General features: G+C 43.0%; 2 protein-coding genes across 5 annotated transcripts in view; one reads left to right on the plus strand and one right to left on the minus strand.

Annotated features, from left to right (window-relative positions):
* RECQL5 (RecQ like helicase 5) overlaps window positions 1–5,130 on the plus strand; it is a 55,026-nt gene extending 49,896 nt beyond the window's left edge. For 2 of the 4 annotated variants that reach the window (XM_072990537.2, XM_072990536.2), the window contains 3 exons: window positions 119–370; window positions 1,673–1,745; window positions 3,198–5,130. In XM_072990537.2, the coding sequence (XP_072846638.2) occupies window positions 119–370; window positions 1,673–1,745; window positions 3,198–3,298 (426 nt within the window). In that variant the 3' untranslated portion in view covers window positions 3,299–5,130. Of the gene's footprint in view, window positions 1–53; window positions 371–1,672; window positions 1,746–1,954; window positions 2,157–3,197 lie in introns of all 4 variants that reach the window. The other 2 variants (XR_013542024.1, XR_013542025.1) reach the window with 2 other exon arrangements.
* The window catches only part of LOC110085191 (unconventional myosin-XVB), a 70,667-nt gene continuing 52,835 nt past the window's right edge, over window positions 4,294–22,125 (minus strand). The window contains exons 35-48 of the mRNA XM_072990542.2: window positions 21,916–21,982; window positions 21,381–21,453; window positions 20,960–21,036; window positions 19,874–19,950; window positions 19,100–19,230; window positions 18,699–18,793; window positions 15,128–15,205; window positions 14,300–14,396; window positions 13,584–13,732; window positions 13,180–13,301; window positions 12,208–12,341; window positions 10,607–10,740; window positions 8,449–8,589; window positions 4,294–8,217 (exon numbers count right to left, since the gene is read on the minus strand). Coding sequence (XP_072846643.2) covers window positions 8,152–8,217; window positions 8,449–8,589; window positions 10,607–10,740; window positions 12,208–12,341; window positions 13,180–13,301; window positions 13,584–13,732; window positions 14,300–14,396; window positions 15,128–15,205; window positions 18,699–18,793; window positions 19,100–19,230; window positions 19,874–19,950; window positions 20,960–21,036; window positions 21,381–21,453; window positions 21,916–21,982 — 1,441 coding nt within the window. The 3' untranslated portion in view covers window positions 4,294–8,151. The remainder of the gene's footprint in view (window positions 8,218–8,448; window positions 8,590–10,606; window positions 10,741–12,207; window positions 12,342–13,179; window positions 13,302–13,583; window positions 13,733–14,299; window positions 14,397–15,127; window positions 15,206–18,698; window positions 18,794–19,099; window positions 19,231–19,873; window positions 19,951–20,959; window positions 21,037–21,380; window positions 21,454–21,915; window positions 21,983–22,125) is intronic.

A 22,125-nucleotide genomic window follows, 5' to 3' on the forward strand; every position in this document is an offset into this window, starting at 1 on the left:
ATCCTCTTGTGCGTTCCCAGTGCCTCTTCCATCTTCTTCTTTTTGTGCTGCAGAAAGTCCCTGTCCTTGACACAGGTGAGTTGATGTTTCTTTCATGGGCCCCTGTTCTTCTCTTAAGGACCTCGAGAGTCCTGCTGAAAAGAGGCTGAGGATGATGAGCACGTCTTCCACAGTGTTGCCACCAGAGGCAAAAGATGGTGGACCAGTGAAAAAGAAAGTCACTTTTGATCCAAACTTTTCACACATTGATAAGGAAGGAACCAGCAAAATCATCCAGCCACTGACAAAGGCGTTGTCACTTAAGGAAACAGCAGAAATTGTTGTAAAATATTTGACTCCATTCTACAAAGGTGGCAAATTTGCTTCAAAGGTGAGTTATGAGCCATAGTTGGAAGAGACTATAACTGCTATTTTCTTTCCTTGCTGCCCTTTAAATTTGATCGGCCCTTTCCACAATATGTCTGATATTTATATCCTGCCCACTATCCTAAGGTAGGACACAAGAGGAGCAGTATAAAGCCGTTGAAATGATTAAATATTTTTACAATATTAAAAATATTTAATAATTTCAATGGCTTTATACTGTTCCTCTTGTGTCCTACCTTGGGATATTTTAACATTTTACAGCTCTTAAAATGTTAGAGAATGTTAGCCATTTAAAAAGATAAATATTACAAAGCAGAAACTATACAAATGAAGATCTTAAACCCCAAAGGCTGTGCTAGCACTGTTCAAGCATTCAAGGGGAGAATGTTCCATAACTGAGGAGCAATAGCTGTGAAAGCTGCCTTCTGCTGGTTCTTTGAGTGTACTGTTCTCAGTTGCAGGACAATTTGTTGCATCTTGTGAGGCATTAATACCACCCAAGTATCTTAAGAGTTTTGCTTATCACTTTTTTCAAGAGTTAGCTCAGTAGGTCAGATGCACCTGTCAAGTATGATACTCCAACGATGACCTCCAAGCACTATATTACTCTTACTAACCTTGCAAACTCATAAGCAAGCAACTTGTTTGTTTAGGTTTTGACTTGTTCCCTTGAACGTCTGCTAAGAGAGCAAACTGATTCCATAGAAATCTCCTTGGGTATAACTTTCTTTAGTAAGCAGAGAGCCGATGAAATAATCTGGGAGGCACCAATTAACTATACGTGTATCACAATGCTGTAGGATTAAAATAGTCTATGACTCCCCCCCCCCTCCCCCAATGTTTTGGTTTTCTTAGTGCGTACATATCCATGCTCAAGAGTTAGCTTGCTAGGAAAGATACTATGAGGTATCAAGTTACTTACTTTGTGAGGCAATGTTATTTTTACATTGAAATTGCTTTCCCTGTGACTTTGGATGGAGAACTAGCTTATTTTCCTGCCTTTAACATACAGCTGTTCAAACCTCATTTTTTAATCCACAATCTGCATTTTCAGTTTGATTTTTTTTACACTGTCCTTAATTATTTTAGCACTCTCTACATAGAAAATATAAAATTTTGATGCACCTTTCCTTTGTGCAACACATACCTTGACATTCTGTACAAATCTTTTCATGAGGCAATAATATTATGGCATAATAAGATGCCTTAGTATATTTGGTACATGTTGTACAAAAACACAACAATCAAATGCTAGTGAAAGAGAGAACTTCACTTGGTTAGTGCTGCTCTTTTTTGCCTCTGACAGGATCTGTTTAAAGGGTTTGCCCGGCACCTCTCTCACTTGCTGGCTGCGGACAAGAGTCCTCTTCGTAAGACGGGTGAGTTCTCAGATGATGATGGAAAGGAGTCTCCTCTGCCTTGTGTTGTGTGGTTTAAATCTGTCCTAGCATCATTATACCAGGACTGTCTGTCTGACCAATACCAAAATCTGTCAGCTGAGCAGGGAGAATGTTAAAGCTAATGTGATTGAAGAAATTGTTTATAAATATATAAATTGTGGTCTTAATCCTGTTGGTTATGTCTGCAGCCGTGAATTGCCACTAACTAATGAATCACCCAACTCTGGGAAGCAGTGGAAGACAGGAGGGCCTGGCGTGCTCTGGTCCATGGGCTCACGAAGAGTCGGACATGACTAAACAACAACAACAACGAATCACCACTTGTATTCATAATTGCACACCAAGTCACATTATTGGCACAAAATATTGGATACAAGCAGCAGCCACTTGGTAATGGTGGCATTTTGTCATTGTGATTTACATTATTGTGCTTATTGTGTCTGAATAACAATAAGGTTTAGGAACTGGAGGTGTTCAGTTTCTGGAGAGGTCTGATCTGGCCACAGTGACACATGCTTTAGTCACATTCCAGCGAGATTCGTGTTAAACTGTCTACATGAGGCTCTCTCTGGAAAGTATTCAGCAACTTCAGCAGGTCGAAAACACGGCAGCCAGAATGCTAACTGGGACTGGTCACAGGGATCACATGCCTCCTGTTACAGCAGCTCCACTGGCTGCCGATCTGTTCCTGGGCACCATTCAAAAAGCCCTAAAAGCTTGTGCCCAAGCTATCTCAAGGGTTGTGTCTACCTTTATGAACCTGTCCAACTTAATTTCATAATTTAAGGCCTTTCTCTCAGTTCCACCACCTTCACAGGTGCATTTGCCAGAATATGGGAGAGGGCCCTCTCTGTTCCCAGACTTTGGAACTCTCCCCCCCCCCCCGAAGTCAGCCTGTCCTTATGTTTGCTGTCCTTTCACAAGCAGAGGACCTTTCTTTTTAGGCAAGCTTTCCCTTAATAACTGGCTGCTTGAGTGGGCTTTTTAAATGGATTGTTTTGCCTTACTGCTTTGAATATGGTTTTAGTGTTGCTTTTGTTTACTATTTTTGAGTGTTCGATCTTTTAAATATGTGTGTACTTACTGTCTTTAGCGCTAGTACATGCCTCTGAGCTATGGCCATTCTTGTTTCTTACACGCCTTTACCAGTGTCAGCTCAGTTACGAGAAGTGCTCTATTTCCTTCTCCAAAATTGAATGAACTCCTGACAAAATTTGTCAGTGGAAGATGTTCCATTTATATGCATACAAACAGTACATGATCAGCATTTGGTAGCAAAATAAGTAGTGTGTGTGGAGACAGAGGCTAGTGCAGACTTTTCCCCTTGGAGGCCAGTTGGTGGGTTGAGGATCATGTTAGAGGGGAGTAAACAGCAAACAGTGACAAGCATGCTTAGATGCTCATTTTGGATATTATTGTTTTGTTTTGCAGTGAAAGAAGAGGCACAGAAGTTGATCAGAGCATTTTTCAAAAACCGGAGCAAGTGTGAAAATGAGATGGATTGGCAGAATTTGACCAGCTTGGAAACATGACCCATGAAATGCAGCATCTCTTTTCTACTTCCTGTAGCTGCTGGACCCCCTGGTCCTCTGAGAGTTTTCGCTGGCGGTGTGCTTTGCTGGGAGGGGGGAATTTTAGCAGAGAGCATTCCTAGGAAGAAGTGTTTTGGTGCACAACAAATGTTTCCTTGGTGTGCTCTCAGATATATGTCACACCTCTCTTTAGGTGTCCTGTGAGGGATCTGAATTTGTGCATATGGCTAGGAATCATGCTGCCACCCAAGATTCTCTGGCCCCAATGTTTGTTGAGGTGGATTATATTTTTTCGCCAGGAGCAGCCTTAAATACAAGACATACACCTGCATCTGTCAGGGTTTCTGTGCTGTAGGAGCAACTTGTTCCAGAGCACATTAGTTTGACGAGCTCTCCTGTCTAGTTTGACATTGGAAGGAGATTCTGGAAAAGTGTTTTGGACAGTTCCTGTTTGATATTCTCTTAACATGTTGAAATATTTATTTTATTCGACTCAAGGTTGTATGAAAACTACATGTGACAAAACCCAAGGACTTTTGTTTGTTTTTTAAAAGAGGGTGCTGCTTTGAAGAGAGCCATTCAACCCAATTTGGTGGTGGTGGTGGTGGATCTCTGCCTTCTGCTTTGTCGCACCAAATGGCCACGTCAAATGCCCTGCCTTCATGCAAAGTTTCGAATCCATGTCTATTAGCCTTCAGTCCACAGTGGTCATCAAGATTCTATGTAATATGTTGTTAGGGTCGAAGAGTCTGTTTTTTAAGAAGAAAGTTGTAGAAAGTCCTTTTTTCTTATGCTCTCCAAGATTTAATTCCAAGCTTTTATTAATAGGAACAGGAATGTGCAGAGCTTTTCATTTATAAAGGCTATTATAACTCATCAGCATGTACAGCTTTCAAGGTAGGATTTTTCTCCTTCTGTGAAACCTCAGGAATAAACAGAGGCTGTGGGCTAACACCCCGGCCCATCTCCAGATGTTAGTTTTTAGTATGGTCTTGTTTTTGTATAGGGAAGAGGCACGTATCATTACGGTTAGAGCGTTATGGAGGCAGGGGCATTTGCATGAATATCTACAACAGTAATAGGAAAAGCGTAATATATCTTTAAGGAGAAATGCAATTGCAGTAGTATGCATTCTTGTACAGTAACACTGCATTATTTATCTTGCATTTTTATTTGAGGTACAGAGTAACCCCTTAATAATGAGCTCATAGAGATAAGCTTTACTGACAAGTAATTCCAATGAATGCCTGAAGATTTATTCTTATTTATACGTCTACAGATTTATTGATATCTGACAAGGAACTAGGTCCTGTCCTGGACCCTTGCCATTTGGACCTGTGTAAAATGTGTGCTGCATTTAGAGACGTACATGCATACACAAAACGTTCCATAAATGCGCCTTAAAATCAACATGGAATGTTGTCCTTTGAATTACCAGTTATTGAAAATGGATGTGCATTTGGAAAAGGTAACAGCCAAAATATTGCAGTCTTTTAAAAAAGTGAATTCTAAAAGCCATATTGCTGCACTTGTACCTCCAATATGATGCTAATCAATGACTCTGCAGTGGGCAAAACTGCTCAGAGCTTGTGAGGAAGATGCTGCTTTATTTATATATTGTTAGAACTGAAAACAGGTTAAGATTTCCTGCTTGGAACAGCATTTTTTATGCTTGCATTTTGTTGACCTGTGCCTTAGTTCTCTCTTGAGGAGCTGTTGAACTTTCTGATTGGAAGCTCACAGACCAAAAGGAGAGGAGTCTTCTAAATACTGTAGTTTGTACTTGGGGAACTAGGCTTAGTTAACTGCAAATAAAATCAATGTAAAATGTGCTCCATTGGCTGCTTACATTATTTTTGACAAAGTTGTATGGAATGGCAAGGTAAGTGAAGTCTGTGACTCCTAGTGTGGTTTTAGAAAGTCTGAACTGACTTTCTTTTAGGTTATTAATCTAATTTTATGCCATGGCAGGCAGACTTCTGCCTGTTCAATTGATGTAAATACACTTCTCACTCACTCACTCACTCACTCACTCACTCACTCACTCACTCACTCACTCACTCACACACACACACACACACACACACACACACACACACACACACACACACACACACACACACACACACACACACACACACACGGTCAAGCAACCCTAAGTAAATACAGTGGTGCCTCGCATAGCGATCGCTCCATTTAGCGACGAAATCGCTTTGCGATGTTCCCTATGGGGGAATTTCCCTTTGCGATGATCGGTTCCCTGCTTCGGGAACCGAGCATCGCAAAGCAACGATTTTAAAACAGCTGATCGGCGGTTTCAAAACGGCTGCTGGGTAAACAAAATGGCCGCCCGCTGTTTTCTGGGACGGATTCCTCGCTTAAGAGGCACCAGAAATGGCCGCGCTATGGAGGATCTTCGCTGAACTGTGAGTTTTAAGCCCATAGGAACACATAAATAGTGTTTTAATGAGTTTCTATGGGCTTTTTAATATCGCATAGCGACGTTTTTGTTCTGCAGTGATTTTTGCGGAATGAATTAATGTGAGACACCACTGTATATATTTTTAACTATGTATTCTAGAGAACATGGTCAAACAGCCTGAAAAAACATCAGATCCCAGCCATGAAAGCCTTTTGAGAACATCCATCCAAAGTGAAAAAAGAGACTGAATTTACTTGCAAGTTTAAACTTCTAAGATGCAGTATAAAACCACCTGCACACCTAACTATAATAATATATGTGTCATCAAGTTGATTCTGATTTACAGCAACCCTTTCCAGGGTTTTCTATATAGAGAACATAGAGAACCATTCCCTTTTCTCGAGACTCCAGCTTGCCCAAGGCAACAAAGGCAAGCTGTTCAAGGATGTGCAGGGCAGAATTGTATTCCCAACCTCTTGCTTCCCAGCCATATACCTAAACCGCTGAACTATCCAGCCCAGCTATACACCTAATTGTACAGATAGATTCACAGTTATTTCAAACTGAGAAGCTTATATGATTTCACATGAATTTTAAAAACTCCTAAGAATCATGCTAGTGTGAGAAGTGTTTTAAGTGCCAAGAAATTAAACAAGATGTTAGTCGTTTGAGTGGTACGAATAGACAGGTGTGTGGGAATGTCAGCTTGTAGTTAAATATAATCTTGGTGGTGTGCTGTGTAGTCCCGCTTCTTTGAGATCTGTCACTAGCAGCTGAAATCTTAAAGAGAGAAACAGAAGGTACTACTCTGCTCTCTAGCCAAGAGAGAATGGCAAGGTTCTTAATATTTATACTAGAGATGGGGGTATTTGTATTCATATATGATATGAATACCCCTGCACTGCTGGAGTTAACGCGGGTCCAGCCCCCTGGGTCCAGACCATCCACTCACGCTGCTGCTGCCAGCTCAGCTCCTCCTTCCAACTGCTCTAGAGCACCCGGTTGGCTAGCCACTCCTGGCAGGCTGAAGAGTGGCCAGCTGAAAAGGAGCTCCTGAGCGACTGGAAGGGAGAGCGTGGCCGGACGCGTGAGTGGATGGTCTGGCCCCAGGGGGCCGGACCCTCGTTAAGTCCAGCTGTGTGGGGGTATTCCTATACGGATACCACCATCTCTAATTCATACCAAGCCAGTCTATATATGTAGTACTGCCTACTAATCGCATTGGTTGCTGCTTCACCTACCCACCCAGTTTCTGTGCTGTGACTGAGGAAATGCTAAGCCCCCAGCCTGACCATTTCTAGGTTGGACTTGCCAGGCCAGATGGCTGCTTAGAAATCTCCTGGCATTGTCTGAAGGCCGGTGGACTTCAAGCAGCTTTCATTCCCAAATAAAGCAAGACCCATTGAATCAGTTGGACTTATATAAGTGTTGACTTACCAAAGTCCCATTAATTCAGTCAATCTATTTTGCTTAGTACTCATAACTGGATTTAACCCTAAGATCCCCCTATGTTGGTATTTTAACCAGTATATTTGGGGTTTGGCAAGAAATGTTTGTGCTGATGAAGATACCACAGTCCCTTCATGTTATCTTCAGCACCTATGGAGCTATGAGGAGCAACATACAGTTATAATCAACTGGCATTGGCTTACTGAGCATTCATTTCATCAAAAAGTTAAATGAGTCCCTTGTTAGCCTCAAATATGCAGAAATTTATTTTTGAATAACACTTTTCAGTGGCTGCGTGTTATCTCATAAAATCTGCTCGAAGTACATACAAATTCTATGAGCCCTATTTAATTTTTTGTTTTTAAAATTACCTCTGACTTGAGGTATATTTTAGTCATACCTGAATCCCCACAAAGGTTGCCCATCTTAATGAGCATTTTTACTGCTATTCCCATTGGGAAGAAACATGCTTGTATTTGATTTAAGATTCAAACCATACTTTTATGTTATTACTTAATTACAATTAAATAGTAATTTTTTCAAACATGTTTAAATATAAACACTAATTAAATAAGCTGACATCAAAGAGAGATTCACTTCTGTCACGGCAGGTCTTGTACCTTAGTACAAAAAAATCCCAGGAAAAGTATCTAATACCATAACAACCTGTAGATGGAGTATTAGCCTAAGTCTTTTCAGTACAAGCATGGAGTGAGAACCCACACTGTTTTTGTGAATCTGGTTCTTCTTACAGCAAATACACGTCACTCCAAAAAGCTGACAGGGATGTGCAGCTTCACTGGATACATGATGTGTAATGTAAAAGGAAGCACTGGTGCTACACCTATTGTAGGGGGCCAAAGTTTAAGGCTGCTTGGTGAAATGGGATATATGTGGTACATATATACAGAGGAACTGGAGAATTAATTACTTCAGAGGTAGGGGAAGAAAATACATTCCTTGGCTCTTCCATGGGCTGCTTCTAAACCACTGACTCTCTTGCTTCTTTGGCAATGATGATGGCAATTGTATGGTACAACTCTTTCGCCTGTCAAAATACAAACACAAATAAAACAGATCCACTCACATGCCATCTGTCTGTATTTCCCACATACATTACCACATTAGTGCCCTTACTCTTTCACAAGCAACACATCATTCTGTAGTTTAGAACTATAAACGCCTGTCTGCGTTTTTGGCCAGAGTTGTTGGTGGACCATTCTGGCAAGCCCAGGGCCAATTCCTGCAGAAAAGAAGAGATGGCTATCACCACCATTACCTGTTTCAGTTCGAACCAAATTGTTTTGGGATCTTCAGCTGAGCCATAGTTAACCTCCAGGCCGGGAGAGCCAAATTCATCCAGCAAGCGCAAGGTTCGCATGTAGCAGATCTCCCTCAGTGGAATTTGGCAGTGCAGCTTCTGGGCAGGGGGAAGCAATCTGCCATTAGGACGAGGGGATTGCAGTGGAGGAACAAAACAATCACTTCACCTGTGACCTGTCATCACCACTTCCCCCCCCCCACACACACATACACGGCTTCTGTACTTTTAAAGGACCATTTACTGACAAAGTTCTAAGTGAAGCCACATTATATGAGACATCCAAGTAATCAACAATTGTGTGAATGGCCTTTTAAACACCAACTTCAGGGGTATGGGACCTGATTTGGAGTGTGTGTGTGCGGTCTTCCTGTGGGGGAATGGGAAGCTTTTAATGTTATGCCCCCTTAATGTACACCCCTTTGTGACTGCTGCCTGCAATGGAGTGAAAGAGCACTTTACCATAATTGCTAATGCAAATAGGTGTGGGAAATCCAGTCAGGATCTCCTGGGGGAACAGAAAATAGTTCCAAGCTCCCTCAGATCCTAAATCAGATTCCATGTCTTCATTTGGCTTTTTTAAAAGCTTCATACACAGTTGCTAATTATTCAAATAGCATCACATCTCATGTGGCACCTCTGGGCAACTCAAAGCAATTTATTCTTCTACAAGAGAAACATACACTTCATCCTTCTATGCCCCTTTCCTTTAAAAATGCATTTTAAGAGATGTTGTTTTCTCAAAATGTAAAGCAGATATCTGCCATGTAATATCAAATGATGTAGCTGCACTGATAGTTAGAAGGAAGCTCATGGTTTCTGTGAAATTACTGTAATCTGAATTCTATAAAAACATTGTTTTAAGAATAATGAAGTATTATTCCAGTAGTATTTAAAATGTGCTATTTCAAATGTTGCTTCCATAGTGAGTGCCAAAATGTACTTCAGGACAGAGTGCACGGTGTATTAGTAGCCACAAAATACTAATGCTGATTTTCAAGTTGATTAGCCCATTCAACCCAATCATTAATGTATCTGAAGTGCACTCATAGCACCTTAAAATGGGTTACGTTGTTGTGACATAAGCTTTCATGGACCAAAGCCCACTTCATCAGATGCAGATGTTATCTTGAGATCAGATGAGATGTTCTCTTTAGTTCATGGAGCCACTAAATTTCCATTGCCTGCAAGTCAGAGTAGAGGTGACTTCCTTCCCATTTTAAAAAAAGAAATACATACCAGCTACACCAAGAATGGCAGTGAACAGGTTGGATCATGATACAGAGGAAGAGAGTCTAACTCTTTGCCTTCCATTGAGATCTGAATCCAGGCTGATTTACATCTTTGCTATAGGGGCTTTCCTCAGGATGGCAGGCATGAGTCTTCTAATCTACACAGGGATAGCAATGGGACCCATCCTGATCCTGATCCTTGGAGTTGCTCTTACTCTGTTAAAACATTTATGCAATTGTATGAATGGTGTTGGATGCAGTAGGGCTTTAAATCCATGTTCACACGTTACGTATAGCTAGTCCTACTCTTGTTCCCCCAAAAAACAATCAGTGGCTCACTACATCTGTCATAGCTCACAAACGCCTGTGCCACAGTGCACTTCTCAATTTATTCTTTGGAATTGTTGCCAACAGTTAAAAATGCCCCACAGTGCTCAGCTGTAAAGTGCATGCCTTGGTTGCAGAAGTAGTTCAATCCCTGGCATCTTCAGCTAAAAGAGTCAGGCAGCAGGTAATACTGGGCTATGTGCACAAGTAATTAAAAAAATGCATTCCTCAGCTCTGAACCAAAATCTAATCAGTTTCAGCTTTCTTTCTGAGGGCAGCTGTCCTGCAATTTGATGTAATTTTTTTTGGCTACCTTCTGTGCAGAAGGTCTAACATTTGATGTGATCCAGCAATGGTTGCATCACAAAAGCAGCAGCAGATTTATGGCTAGGACCCCCATACAAACAGGGATGGAGTTCTTTTTTTAAAAAATCAAGGGAGGATGATCCAAATTGCATCACCTACCACTCAGGCTCTTTTCCCTGGTTTTCTTTTGTTCAGGGTTTCATGAGATTAAAGGAAGAACTACTCAGCTTGGGGTTTTACCAGAGGCATACCTGGAATTTCTCATCCACTACAATGATTTGCTCCTGGTTCACTCCTACAAAGCACGGCATGGGCAACCCAGATATGCTCATTCTCTCCACTGGGTACATATTGTAGTCAAAAAGTGGCAGCTGGACCATGTGCTCTAGGAGAAAAGAAATGGGAAGTGGGCATCATAACAGTAAGCCACAGAGGTAAAACCAATATACAAATCAATACCCTGCCTCGTGGCGCAGTGGTTAAACCGCTGTCCTGCAGCCAAAACTGTGCTCACGACCTGGGGTTCAATCCCAGGTAGCCGGCTCAAGGTTGACTCAGCCTTCTATCCTTCCGAGGTCGGTAAAATGAGTACCCACACTGCTGGGGGGGAGAGGCAATGTGTAGCCTGCATAATTAACTTGTAAACTGCCCAGAGAGTGCTTGAAGCGCTATATAAGCAGCACGCTTTGCTTTGCATGAACTACATCCAGTACGAACTGCTACATCAAGGTTGTCACTGCTGTTAAAAAAAGGCTGGCTAAGTGTTGCTGATGTTACTGTGGCTCTAGGACACACCTCTTCAACATTCTCAGCAACTAAAACCACACTGGTTGGTCCAATTTTTGCTCTCCAAATCTACAATTACACACATTTTTACTGTCTCACAGTTATAGCAAAGCTGATGCAGAAAAAGCTGCCAGTTGTAAAGTGGTCATGGCACGGACTGTTGTTTCTGCTTGCACTTTTTATCTAACATCATGAAATAAGGTTTTCAAACTCCAGTATAAAATAAGGAAAGGGAGGGCTTATTGACTCTCCTTGGGGCTTTGAAATTTGGAAATTCCTTTTTTTAGTGCAGATAAAAGCATGGCAAGAGCTGCCTAGTCTCTCTCTTTCACACACACACTCACCCTGCTGCTGTTGCCTCCTCCTATCAGGTGGGTCCGAGGGGGGGCAGTGGGGAGAAAGGAATGGGAGAGGTGGAGGATGAGAGGGAAAGGGGTGAGGATGGGGTGTTTGTGCAGGGGACAGGTGCCTGAGGGACGCGAAGGTGGGTGACCAAGGAGGTGGGAAAGTGGCTGAGAAGATGAACCAGGGTCCGATTGGGCGACCAGCTTGGGGTGGGCAGTGAGGGACAGACAGAGGGAGGGCAACTGAGTGGGCAGGAAGTGAGCAATATGGTCTCTTGTGTGTGATTGGGCAAGCACTGGCTTTTTCAGCCAACCTGGTGCTTTTATTTATTTATTTTCAAATCCCTGCTCTCTGGTAGCAGGAATTTTTTAAAAAATTAAAAGAGAATGAGGTGTTCACATATGCAGAATCAATTCCAATGAATTGATTCCACATTGGCCAAGTAAATGGACCTCTGGCAGAGGAGAATAAAAACATGCTCCCTTGGCACAGTGCTCCACACGAGCACACCATGTGTATGCTAAAACTGAAATTGTGGGTTTTATAGGAGAACCGCCTCTAAAATTAGTAACAGGGACGGGGCATGTTCCACAGACAGTGTTAAAGAAGCATGCAAGGTTGTATTTGTCCAACATAACGCCAGTCGTGAAGTACAGAAATCCTGAGCACAGATAGACCTCTACGTCAGCTGCATCGGCCCCCAGTGTGCAGTAGAACTCACCAATGAAATTTATTTTTGCCTCCTGTTGCTGAAGGTGTTTCCCATGTTTCAGCTGATAAGAAACAGAGGTTTGAATGATCTCCAGGCTGATGAGGTGGGCCACAGGAGCAGGAATGTAGTTGATCAGCTCTTGCCTACTTAGACACACATGAAACAAAGGCATGGCTATGCATTGTTGCTGGACTCTGAAGGGAAACCCTTCAAACACCATTCAGGAATCACAGAGAGATGGCAGGACTACTCCCAGCTTGGAAAATTTGGAAGCCAAGTGGATCCCCCACCCCACCGCCCCTGTATATGCTCGCTTCCAATCCAGATTAGGAGGCCTGTGCCTGCTGCTTGCATTGGAAAGAAAATATCCATAGAAAGGAGCCCCAGCAGACTGGAGAACTCTCAACAGGAAGCAAAGCTTGGGAAATTACTTTTAAGAAGAAAGACCCAAATATAGGCCGCCCAAAATATAATCACTGAATGGTTGCAGGATGATGCTCAGGGACCCAGAAGAGGGAGAAGGAAGAGGTGGAAAGTTGGGACGATCAGGTTAGGATTTAAGGACACAGTCTTTTCTCTCCTTCGCAAGATCTTGACAAAGTCCCTGCCAAATCCCACATGCTGGTCCACACAAGTAATTGGAGTTTATGAAAGGGTTCCTTTAAAGTGTGGTCAATTAATTTCTATAGGGGGCCACATGAAAAATCTGAACTGTGTTCGGGGGCCGAACCAACTTTACTTAAAAATAAAAGATAAGCAACTGATCAACTTTAGACCAAAAAGTTATAAATGGTTTTGATGTTCAACTTGTTCAGTGAGAGAAATCCAGTCTGTCTTGGGCTTGAACAAGTGCTTGAACACCGGACTGGAGCGGCAACCGGTGGGCCGGACAGGAACGGCTTGCGGGCCGTATGTGGCCCTCGGGCTGCACTTTACCCAGGTCTGCTTTGAAAACATCCCCAGACAGGGAGAACGACTTACATGGAAGGGGTTGATGCAGCTCCTTTGGCCCAGTGCTGGAACACAGCTAAGGTACCCACCAGCTCCTGCAGCCGACCCGTGTCATGCAAGAGTAGCTTCCCTGTCATATAATTCTGCAGCACCTGGGAATAACCCACAAGAGAGTTTGCATTGTGGTGCACTCTTCCCATGCCGTTTTTTAGCTGCAGAAAGTGTGCACATTCTGATAGCTTATGCAACTAAAACTGCCCTTTAATAAAACAACTGAGATTTTGAGTCCTGGGCTTCCAGCCAATGGAGCCAGATGGGAACGGGAAGCTACCAAATGCTCACAGGCAATGTATAAAACATTGTCCAGAGGAACATGTCAGCTACTTACAAAACTCTTAAAAAGTCAAACATGATAGGTCCTCTCCTTAGCGCACCTGGTTATAGTGAATGTTGATGTAATTCTCATTCTCAAAGTGTAGAGGTATCTTCCAGGTCATCCTGCAGAAATTCAGCACCACCGAATTGTCCTCTATTACATAGTCATGAATGTAGTCCCTGTGGTGCAAGGGCCGAGCCATCTTACCTGTGTAGAGCACAGAGCGATGATCTTGAATACTTGAGGATCGCCCTCATTCATATCAAAACAAAGGGCACCAAATGAGATGCTCCAGGGTGTTCCACTTCCCCAAATGTGTAGGCAGTAACAATGCAGAAGGTATTTAAAGAGCATATTATTTAAAGTGAATGTGGTTTTAAATAGTCTCTTCTGAGCCTGATTTCCCTGGGCAAGATGGAAGAAAAGCTATTCTCCTTCAGCCAGGAAATCCTAGCTCTTAACTCTAGCTAGCAGTGATCAGAAATAAGCACGATAGGAGGGAGAACAGGCTTAAATCCTGCTGAAGGTCAAAGGTCAAGTGGGGAAACCCAGCAAGATAAACCCAGATCCATTAATGTCCATAAGTTCCCTTAAGACTTAAGGATTTAAGTCCTAAGAGAGTGGTAGTTTTGGCAATAGGTGTGGGCTGAGGAGCAGGAGAAGACAGCTCTGTGAGTCTCCCCAGCTGCATAGAAAATCACAGCCCAGCCTCACCTTTTGCTGATTTCACCAGATTAAAATATTCTATGGTTTGCTGTCAGGTGCTGCACTTACCATCATCTCTGCTGACAAGGAGAGCAAACTCCTGAATCTCCTCTGGTTCTACGACTCCCATCAGCTCAGTGATTTCCTTCAACAGATCTTCTGCAAGCTATAACCCAAAAGAAAAGGGAGGACCTTTAGCACCGTGGCTGGCCAAAAGCAGTCATATTCCCACTTATGCGAAAGGGAAGGAATGACTTCCACAGATGAGCCGCCCCCCAAGACACACACACACATAAGCCTTGTCTCTCTTGGTTTAAAAATTAAATGGTGAGGAAAAGGTCAGCTCATGAGAGTTAGAATTTATTTTGATTCCTTGGCACCAGTCCTTGAACCCCTCAGATAGGATTGGCCACAAACCCAATGAGTCAAATCAAATGAGTGAAATGCACAGAGATTTAGTCCCAAATTTTCACCCTCTAGTCCAGCACTGTCGGCTTTGACCATCAGCCGTTCTCCAGGAAGGCTGCCTCACCATCATCAGCAAGCTACCTGATCCTTTAGTTGCACTGCAAAGGGCAGCAGCTGGTCTTTGGACCTTCTGCATGGAAAGCGGCTCCCCCAGAAGAGCTTCCCCACCACCACCAAAGAAAAAAGTAAAAGAAAAAAGATGAATTTGTCAGCCATGATTCACACAAGTGAGGAGACTGGCCACAGGTACCTCCAGTTTAAAAAAAGGCTGAAAAAAGGCTGCCTCTCTGGCAAAAACCTGCAGGAAATGAAGCTCTTGATTTCTGTGCCCTGCCTTTTTACAGTGATTTAAGCAGAACAGAAAAAGGAAGATACCCAGCAGTGTGAATGTACTCAGCATGCCCCCCACCCACTATAACACAAACTCACTGTGAAGGTTTTAATCTTCGTGGAATATCCTTGATCTCCAGGTAGGTTGACTAATATCCGGCGAGAGATATGTCCCTTCTGCCAAAGGGAAATGGGAAATCAGTGCAGGCATTTTTTCCCCTCCCCAAGAGCAGGAGTGAGACAAAGTTCAGCAATTGGACATCCGTCATATTCAATGAAATGGATTTAAGGATTTGCTTAACTCTGACTGGAACAAGTGGGAGTTGAAAGGAAGCGTTTGACCCTTGCTGGATAATGCTGTTGTTGTTTTTAGTATTTAGTTAGTTGGAACCTTTTCCTTTACCTTTAGTATTGTTTGTTGGCTACCTTTCTTCTGACAAGGGGACTTGAGGCAGCTCCCAACATTAAAACAATTAAAATTAAAAACACAAGAAATTATGCATTAAAAAGTAATTGAACCATAAGAATTATCAAAAATGTATTAAACGACGGGAAACATTTCAAATTTAAAAGCAAACTTTCTAAGCTAAAAACCAACGTACTGTACTTAATTATTAAAAGCCTGTCTGAAAAGGTGGATCTTCAGCTATCAGCAGAAGGATAAAAAGGGAGGGGACGTTCTCTGGAAGGGAGAGCATTCCACAGTCTGGGAGCTGCCATAGAGGAGCCCCTCTCTTGTGTCTTCATCAAGTGTTCCTGCAATGGCAATGGAACTAAGAGTGCCCCCCCTCCGAAAACCTTAATAGCTGAGAAGGCGCATATGGGAAGATAGGGTCCTTCAGGTAGCCTGGACCCAAGCCATATAGGGCTTTATAGGCAATGACCAGCACTTCAAATTGGACCCGGCCTGGAAAGAATGGGTAGCCAGTGCAAGTTGTCTTAGTGGGAGCATAAAAGGCATCCTGAACCTGAAGAATGTTTCTGAATCTTCTTCAAAGAAGTCCCTAGAGTTGCAGTAATCCAAGCAGGATGTAACTAAGGCGGGTGTCCCTGTAGCCAAATCAGACACAAGGAATGGGCCCAGGTGGAGCATCCATTCTAACTATATAAAGGCACTCCAGGCCACGGCTGAAACTTGGGCATCCAGGCTCAGGTATGAATCCGGGAGAACACCAAAGCTGCAGACCTGAATTTTCAACACAGGTTGTATCCCTATACCCCTCATCGGCCTTCCAATTGACTAGGAAGATCTCTGTCTTGTCTGGTTTAAGTTTCAGTTTATTGGTCCTCATCTAGCTCTTTACTGATGCCAAGCACTGGTTTAGAACCAAGACCGCTTCCTTGGATTTAGATGGAAAGCAGAGATACAGTTAGGTGACCCACAAACTCCAAAACTCCAAACAAATTCTCCCAGAAGCTTCATGTATAAACAAGCATGGGGGACAAAACAGAACCTTGAGGATGCCACAGGCAATGGCCAGGGTGTCGAATTGGAGTCTCCCAGCACCACCTTCTGAGATCTCTCCTCCTGGGAGGACCAGACCCATTGTAAAACAGTGCCTCCAAGTCCCATCCTAGAGAGACAGCCCAGAAGGATACCATGGTCGATGGCATCGAAAGGTGCTGAGAAGTCCAGCAGAACTAAAAGGGGACACCTCCCCCTCTCCTGTCTAGTTCCCAGCATACATCATCCACCAAGGCAACTAAAGCAGTCTCCATCCCATAGCCAGACCTGAAACCAGACAGAAATGGGTCTCGATAACCTAGTATCTGAATTAATGCAAATAAGATATCTATGTGGGGCTCTTTCATATATTCCCACATTGTCCTTCTTTACCATGAAGGATCACTTACCCAGATTCACATCCCCATCTCTGTTTATAAAAAGTTACTTATTGGAAAATCACTTCTGCTGAGGAAACACTTGAAATGCTTTTTTAAAAATATGAAACAACCACTTTACTGCTGGAATTTCTCTTCTGGAACACTTTTTCCCATTTAGTTAATTCAAAGTTTAATAGAAAGCTTTGAAAGGGAGGCTGTCAACTTGGGAAGCTCTGGAGCACTGTACTCCATGCATGTTCCCCCCCCCCTCCATTTAACCAAGATGGAGTTAAAAATATGCCTTAGGAGGGAACAAAAAAAAACCATAGAAAGTTGTGGATTCTGTCACTATTAGAACCAGGACAAGTCCTGAATCATATGGATGGCAGGAGAAATACTGATGAGATCACAGCTAAATCAGGCACAGTATGGAGAAAAAAGGCAGATGGTGTTGGAGTTTTTACAACCCTTTGGTTTGTGTGGCTGAGAGGGACCGTTCTGGGCTGATGATCCTGCCTCTGAATTCAAAGAGAGCTCTGCCCCTCTGCTATGTTCTTTTTCCTCTCTCTAATCTGTTGAAAGCAGTGTGTTGGGTTTTTTTCTTGTTTGTTGTTGGTCTGTTCACAATTAAAAGTAATGAAACATTTTTATTCTTTCTCTTACAAATAAAGTGAGTTATTGAGACCTTAAATGCCAATTAATGAGATAGGATTGGACTATCTGGGGAACTTGAAGCTATTTTCCTCTTTAAGTCTCTGTAATTCTACTGTGTAACAAAAATAAAAATTACCATAAATACAAAACCCTGCAAAAGATGGATGTGGAGGATCCTGATGTTATTTCTTTTGCATTTCATACTGGTAACAGGTACAGATCTCCATCAAATGTGAATTCAGCTTCATGCATCAACCCAAAGAAACACTGTCTGCTCTTAATGCTTTTTGTTATGACCAGCCCCTATTACTCAGCCCATTCGTTTTAGGCTGAGTAAATAAATGCATTTCTCCTATGTCAGTACACACCACCTTCTCAGGAAATTTTCCAAACCAAACGCTATGCCACACGTTCTCCGCATCTCAACAAGAGAACCAGCTTTCCCCAGGACGGTGCTCTTGATACCGAGGAAAGCTGAAACTATATTTTAAGATTGATCAATGAATTAGTAACTGACAGTACATTAGGAGGAAAACTAGGCCTGGGGAGAATTCAACCCTGAAACATTCACACATAGTTCAGGTGACTAGATAATCCTTAGCAGAGAAAAACACAGGCCTCAGAGAAACTAGCCCCAGAAAGGCAAGACAATACATAGACATAGCAATAGATAAAGGGAAATAGATACTCTATGCCCCAGACTTTTAGGCACATCCTTGGTGCATCATGGACACAGGTCAAGGAAAGATGGGGCATAATATATTTTCTTACATTTAACCAATAGATAGCGTTGTTACCATTAATTATCCAATGAGAGACTGGATCCAAAGTTGGAGTACAAATGACCAATAGAATTGTAGTACTTTTATGACTCTTTGTATCATATAAAACATGTATACACTGTATTCTGGGGGGTCTTCTCTGCTTTTAAGAGAAGTCCCAGCTGTCCGTTCTTTGCTATTTGAATAAAATTGGACCTTTGGTTCAGCTGCCGTGTCTCTGCCTGATTTTCTCGCCGGAAAACCGGAACCCAAAATTGGCTGGTAACGCTCTCTAGATCTATTGGGCCAGTAGTTGAATTGTAGCCCACTATATCTGGAGCCTACCAAGCTGAGGAAGGGTGCCATTAAAAAATAGGCTCAAAATATCTTCTACCACATATGAAACTTCATTGAAATATCCCTTTAGTTACCAGAAATGCTGCCATCTCTATAGGGGATGGCAAGTGTCGGCGACCTCCATTCTGGATTATTTTTCTCAGGTTCCTCTGGCAAGTCCAGGCTAATTCTGAGGAATAGAAAGGACAAAGGACTAAGCTCATTGGTCCATAAAGTTGTGTTATGATTAAACCCTTCTGCTTAGTTGGTGTCAAGATGCACAGAGGCACAACTGTCAAGTCGACAGGTTGTCTGTTGCCTTGTGCAATGGAAGCAAGTCAAGGAGCACCCGGGTGAAGCAGAGCTGTTGGTTCTCTGCTGTGCATGGGACTGTGGACGTCCCTTTTCGGCACTAAAGGATCCAACCCCAACCCCCAGGAGCAATGGACTGAATTATAACCATGCAGGGGCCCAAAGAATGGGAGACAGACTCTACCTTGCCAGAGGCTGGAACTATCCGCACCGACCTGCTGCAGATACTTGGTGACATAAGGCATCAAAGTGGTGGACGGTGGAAAGTAGCCAGTCAGGAGGCTCAGGAGCTGCCAGCCGCGGTGGCAACTGTCTCTGCATGATAAAGGGAGCCGCAAGGTATAATGAAGATAGCACAGAGAGTGGTGTGTGGGTTACACAAAATACTTTGTGGTGGGACATGATGGAAAAGGAACGGATGTTTCTAATACTGTATTACAGAAACTGGAGAAAATCTGGACAGGACTTTTAGTCCCGTATGTTTCGTGCAGAAGACTATTTTATCATTGGAAGACAACCCACGTGTAAGCACCACAGAGCTGGATACAGCCTTATGCTAGTCCATACGTCACAGGGAAGGAAGATCTCACACCCTGAGGTCCTTAAAAGACAAGTGGGATTTGAAAACATAGTAAGTTCCACTCAATAAAATCAATTCCTTTCAATCTTTCCAAGCCAAGAGTCTTAGTATGAGGGCCAATCATATTAGTCAACTATTTGTCACACCCCAAAATCTATGTAAAACCCCATCACTACAACTCCCTCCACCATGCATTTATGTAATGCATTTTTAAGTGTGACTTGTTAACCACAGTTCCGTGCCTTTTTCACAAGAACGATATCAATATCCTCTTTCTGGCAGCATTTCCTTTGTGCAACATTCCAATCTACATCCTAATCCAGGTCCCCCATTTATTCTGTTTCAGACTACACACAAAAACATACACTGTGTACTTACTGCTGGGGGTTCTTGGTAATCTGTTTGATGACTTGGCAGTAAACTTCATCATGCAGACTCTTCTTCTCCTTGCAGAGCTGTACAAGGTGTGGAGGGGGTGTGACAAAGAGAAGGGCTCAGTTTCCGAGCAACTTGCCTTACCCCAGTATTCCCGTACATAAGTAGGGGATATTCTTGCATAGGCCAGAAGAGGGCAGTCTTTCTTCAACTGTCCCCTAGTTGTCATCACATCTCCTGAGATTTCCAGAGATGGATGGACAATTACATTAAATCCATCAGGTATTCCCCGATAATGTAGAACTATTGAGTCAGTTGGAATTACGTGTTAACTTAATATCCCTCATTTATTCACTTGGTCTGTTCTAGTTGGGACTAGCAATAGGATTTAGCCCCTTGTTTGAGCAGACAGAACTGGTTAGACCAGTGATTTAAACCAGTTCCACTTAAGAGTTCTGCTATACAAGAATCAGCAACATATTTAAGACAGGACTTTGGAGTGGAAGCCTTGGGTTCCCCATCAGCGGTAATGGCAAGAAGGCCCCTAGTGGAGCCAGGATGGCTTTGCACATTTTAAAGAAAGTGAAACACTACACAGTGCCATCTACCAAGTCGGTGGCATAAGACGATTAAGTCTGGAGCCGAAATTCGCCTAACTGTTCCATCAGCAAGAACTCATATTTGAAATTTCTTGGGCTCAGAAAAGCACAATTTTGTGACTGCAGACCTGTCTCCCTCTCTCACTTTTCCTGCATTTGGTATCTTCTTGTTTTCCTTCTCTGAAGAGGCCTGTTATTAGCTTACTGTTGTTTGCTTTTACTAAACTTTTGTTTCCCCCCAATGTGTTTGTGTGTATTTTAATTTTTAAACTAAATTAAATTTTAAATTAATGTCAGCACATCTATCTCTCAGTCCCTTACTCATAGTGGAATTGCAGGATAAAAATGTTTATAACCAACTATGCAACCCACTGTTCTTTTGGGATTCATTACAACTTAATTGGGATCCTTCTTCACAAGCACTGACTTTCTAAGTCCCATTCTAACTTTCTTCACCATGAAATGACCACCCATGAAAAGTGCCACAAACCTGGAGAATCTCGTAGATATAGTCAACCTCATGGTGTTTCTTGATGCTTGGCTGGTCTCCCATGAACCTCATCACAGCTGAAACAGAGGAGCTAGCATTAATTCTAGCTTCTGTTGCAAAATGAAAATATAAGTTATGTTGCTGTGGCATTGCACTGGGTTGACACCTAATGTGCTGGAAGCAGCGAAGTAAGAAATACAGGACTTCACTTTTTGCTGGTGCAGCTAATAGCAAGTACCAACGGCACTATAAGAGGCAAAGGCATGGAGGCAAGTGGTTCCCCTCTAGGGAAGAAGCCCATAGCAAGAATACTCTGTGGCTGCCTAAACTATCTAGTTCAGACTCTTCTTCCCTGGGCTCTGGCAACATAGCCCCCTTTATGCCCTCCCCCTCCAGACTGGTGCAAGGGATCGCCACATACTCAGAAATGTTTTTGTCGCCAGGTCATTCATCTCGTCATCAGAGTAGAAGAGGAGTGATCCCTGGATTGGTACCTGTGATGTCAAAATGCAAGGGGTCATCAAGAGGGAGAGGAGCCAAGGAGGGTGGGGTGATAAGAGACAGAGCCCTCTGTGATCAGCATACATGAATGCAGGTCTGGCAGAAACAAACACAGATAGAGGCAGTGATGAATAGACAGAAAGAAAGACCATCAAAGGTTTGCACGCTAACCTCTGATGCATGGATGGGGAACCAGTGGTGTTTCCAGTGTGTTTTGAATTTGAATTCCCCAACAGCCCTGCCCAGCGTAGGTGATGGCCAGGGAGCAGGTGAGCTGTAGTCCAAAACATCTAGGAAACCAAAGATACCCACAAGCCCCTTGGGGGAGGTTAAGCCCCTTGTTCATCTTCACCCAACAGGTTAACAATGAAGTCTTTGTTCATTACATCCATTCCCCAAACAATGGAGAAGAAGAGAGCAGGACACAGAAGGACTTGCGTTCCCCTCTTATTTACCTTTGTATGCTGAACCAAGACAGCAGGGTTCTTCTGCCCAGCATTATTCATGCCCTTCAAACCTAGCCTAACGGAAAGAGAAAGTTAGGATGTCGCCTAGGAAAGCAATCGAAGAATGCTAGGGCAAGGGAGGCCTGACTTCCCAGCGAGCAGTCATCTGCAATGGATACTCCCCATGGTTTGCAAGGCAGCAGCCTCAGGGCGCCTCGC

The sequence above is a fragment of the Pogona vitticeps genome, chromosome 2 (genome assembly GCF_051106095.1).
Source record: "Pogona vitticeps strain Pit_001003342236 chromosome 2, PviZW2.1, whole genome shotgun sequence".
Taxonomy (NCBI): domain Eukaryota; kingdom Metazoa; phylum Chordata; class Lepidosauria; order Squamata; family Agamidae; genus Pogona; species Pogona vitticeps.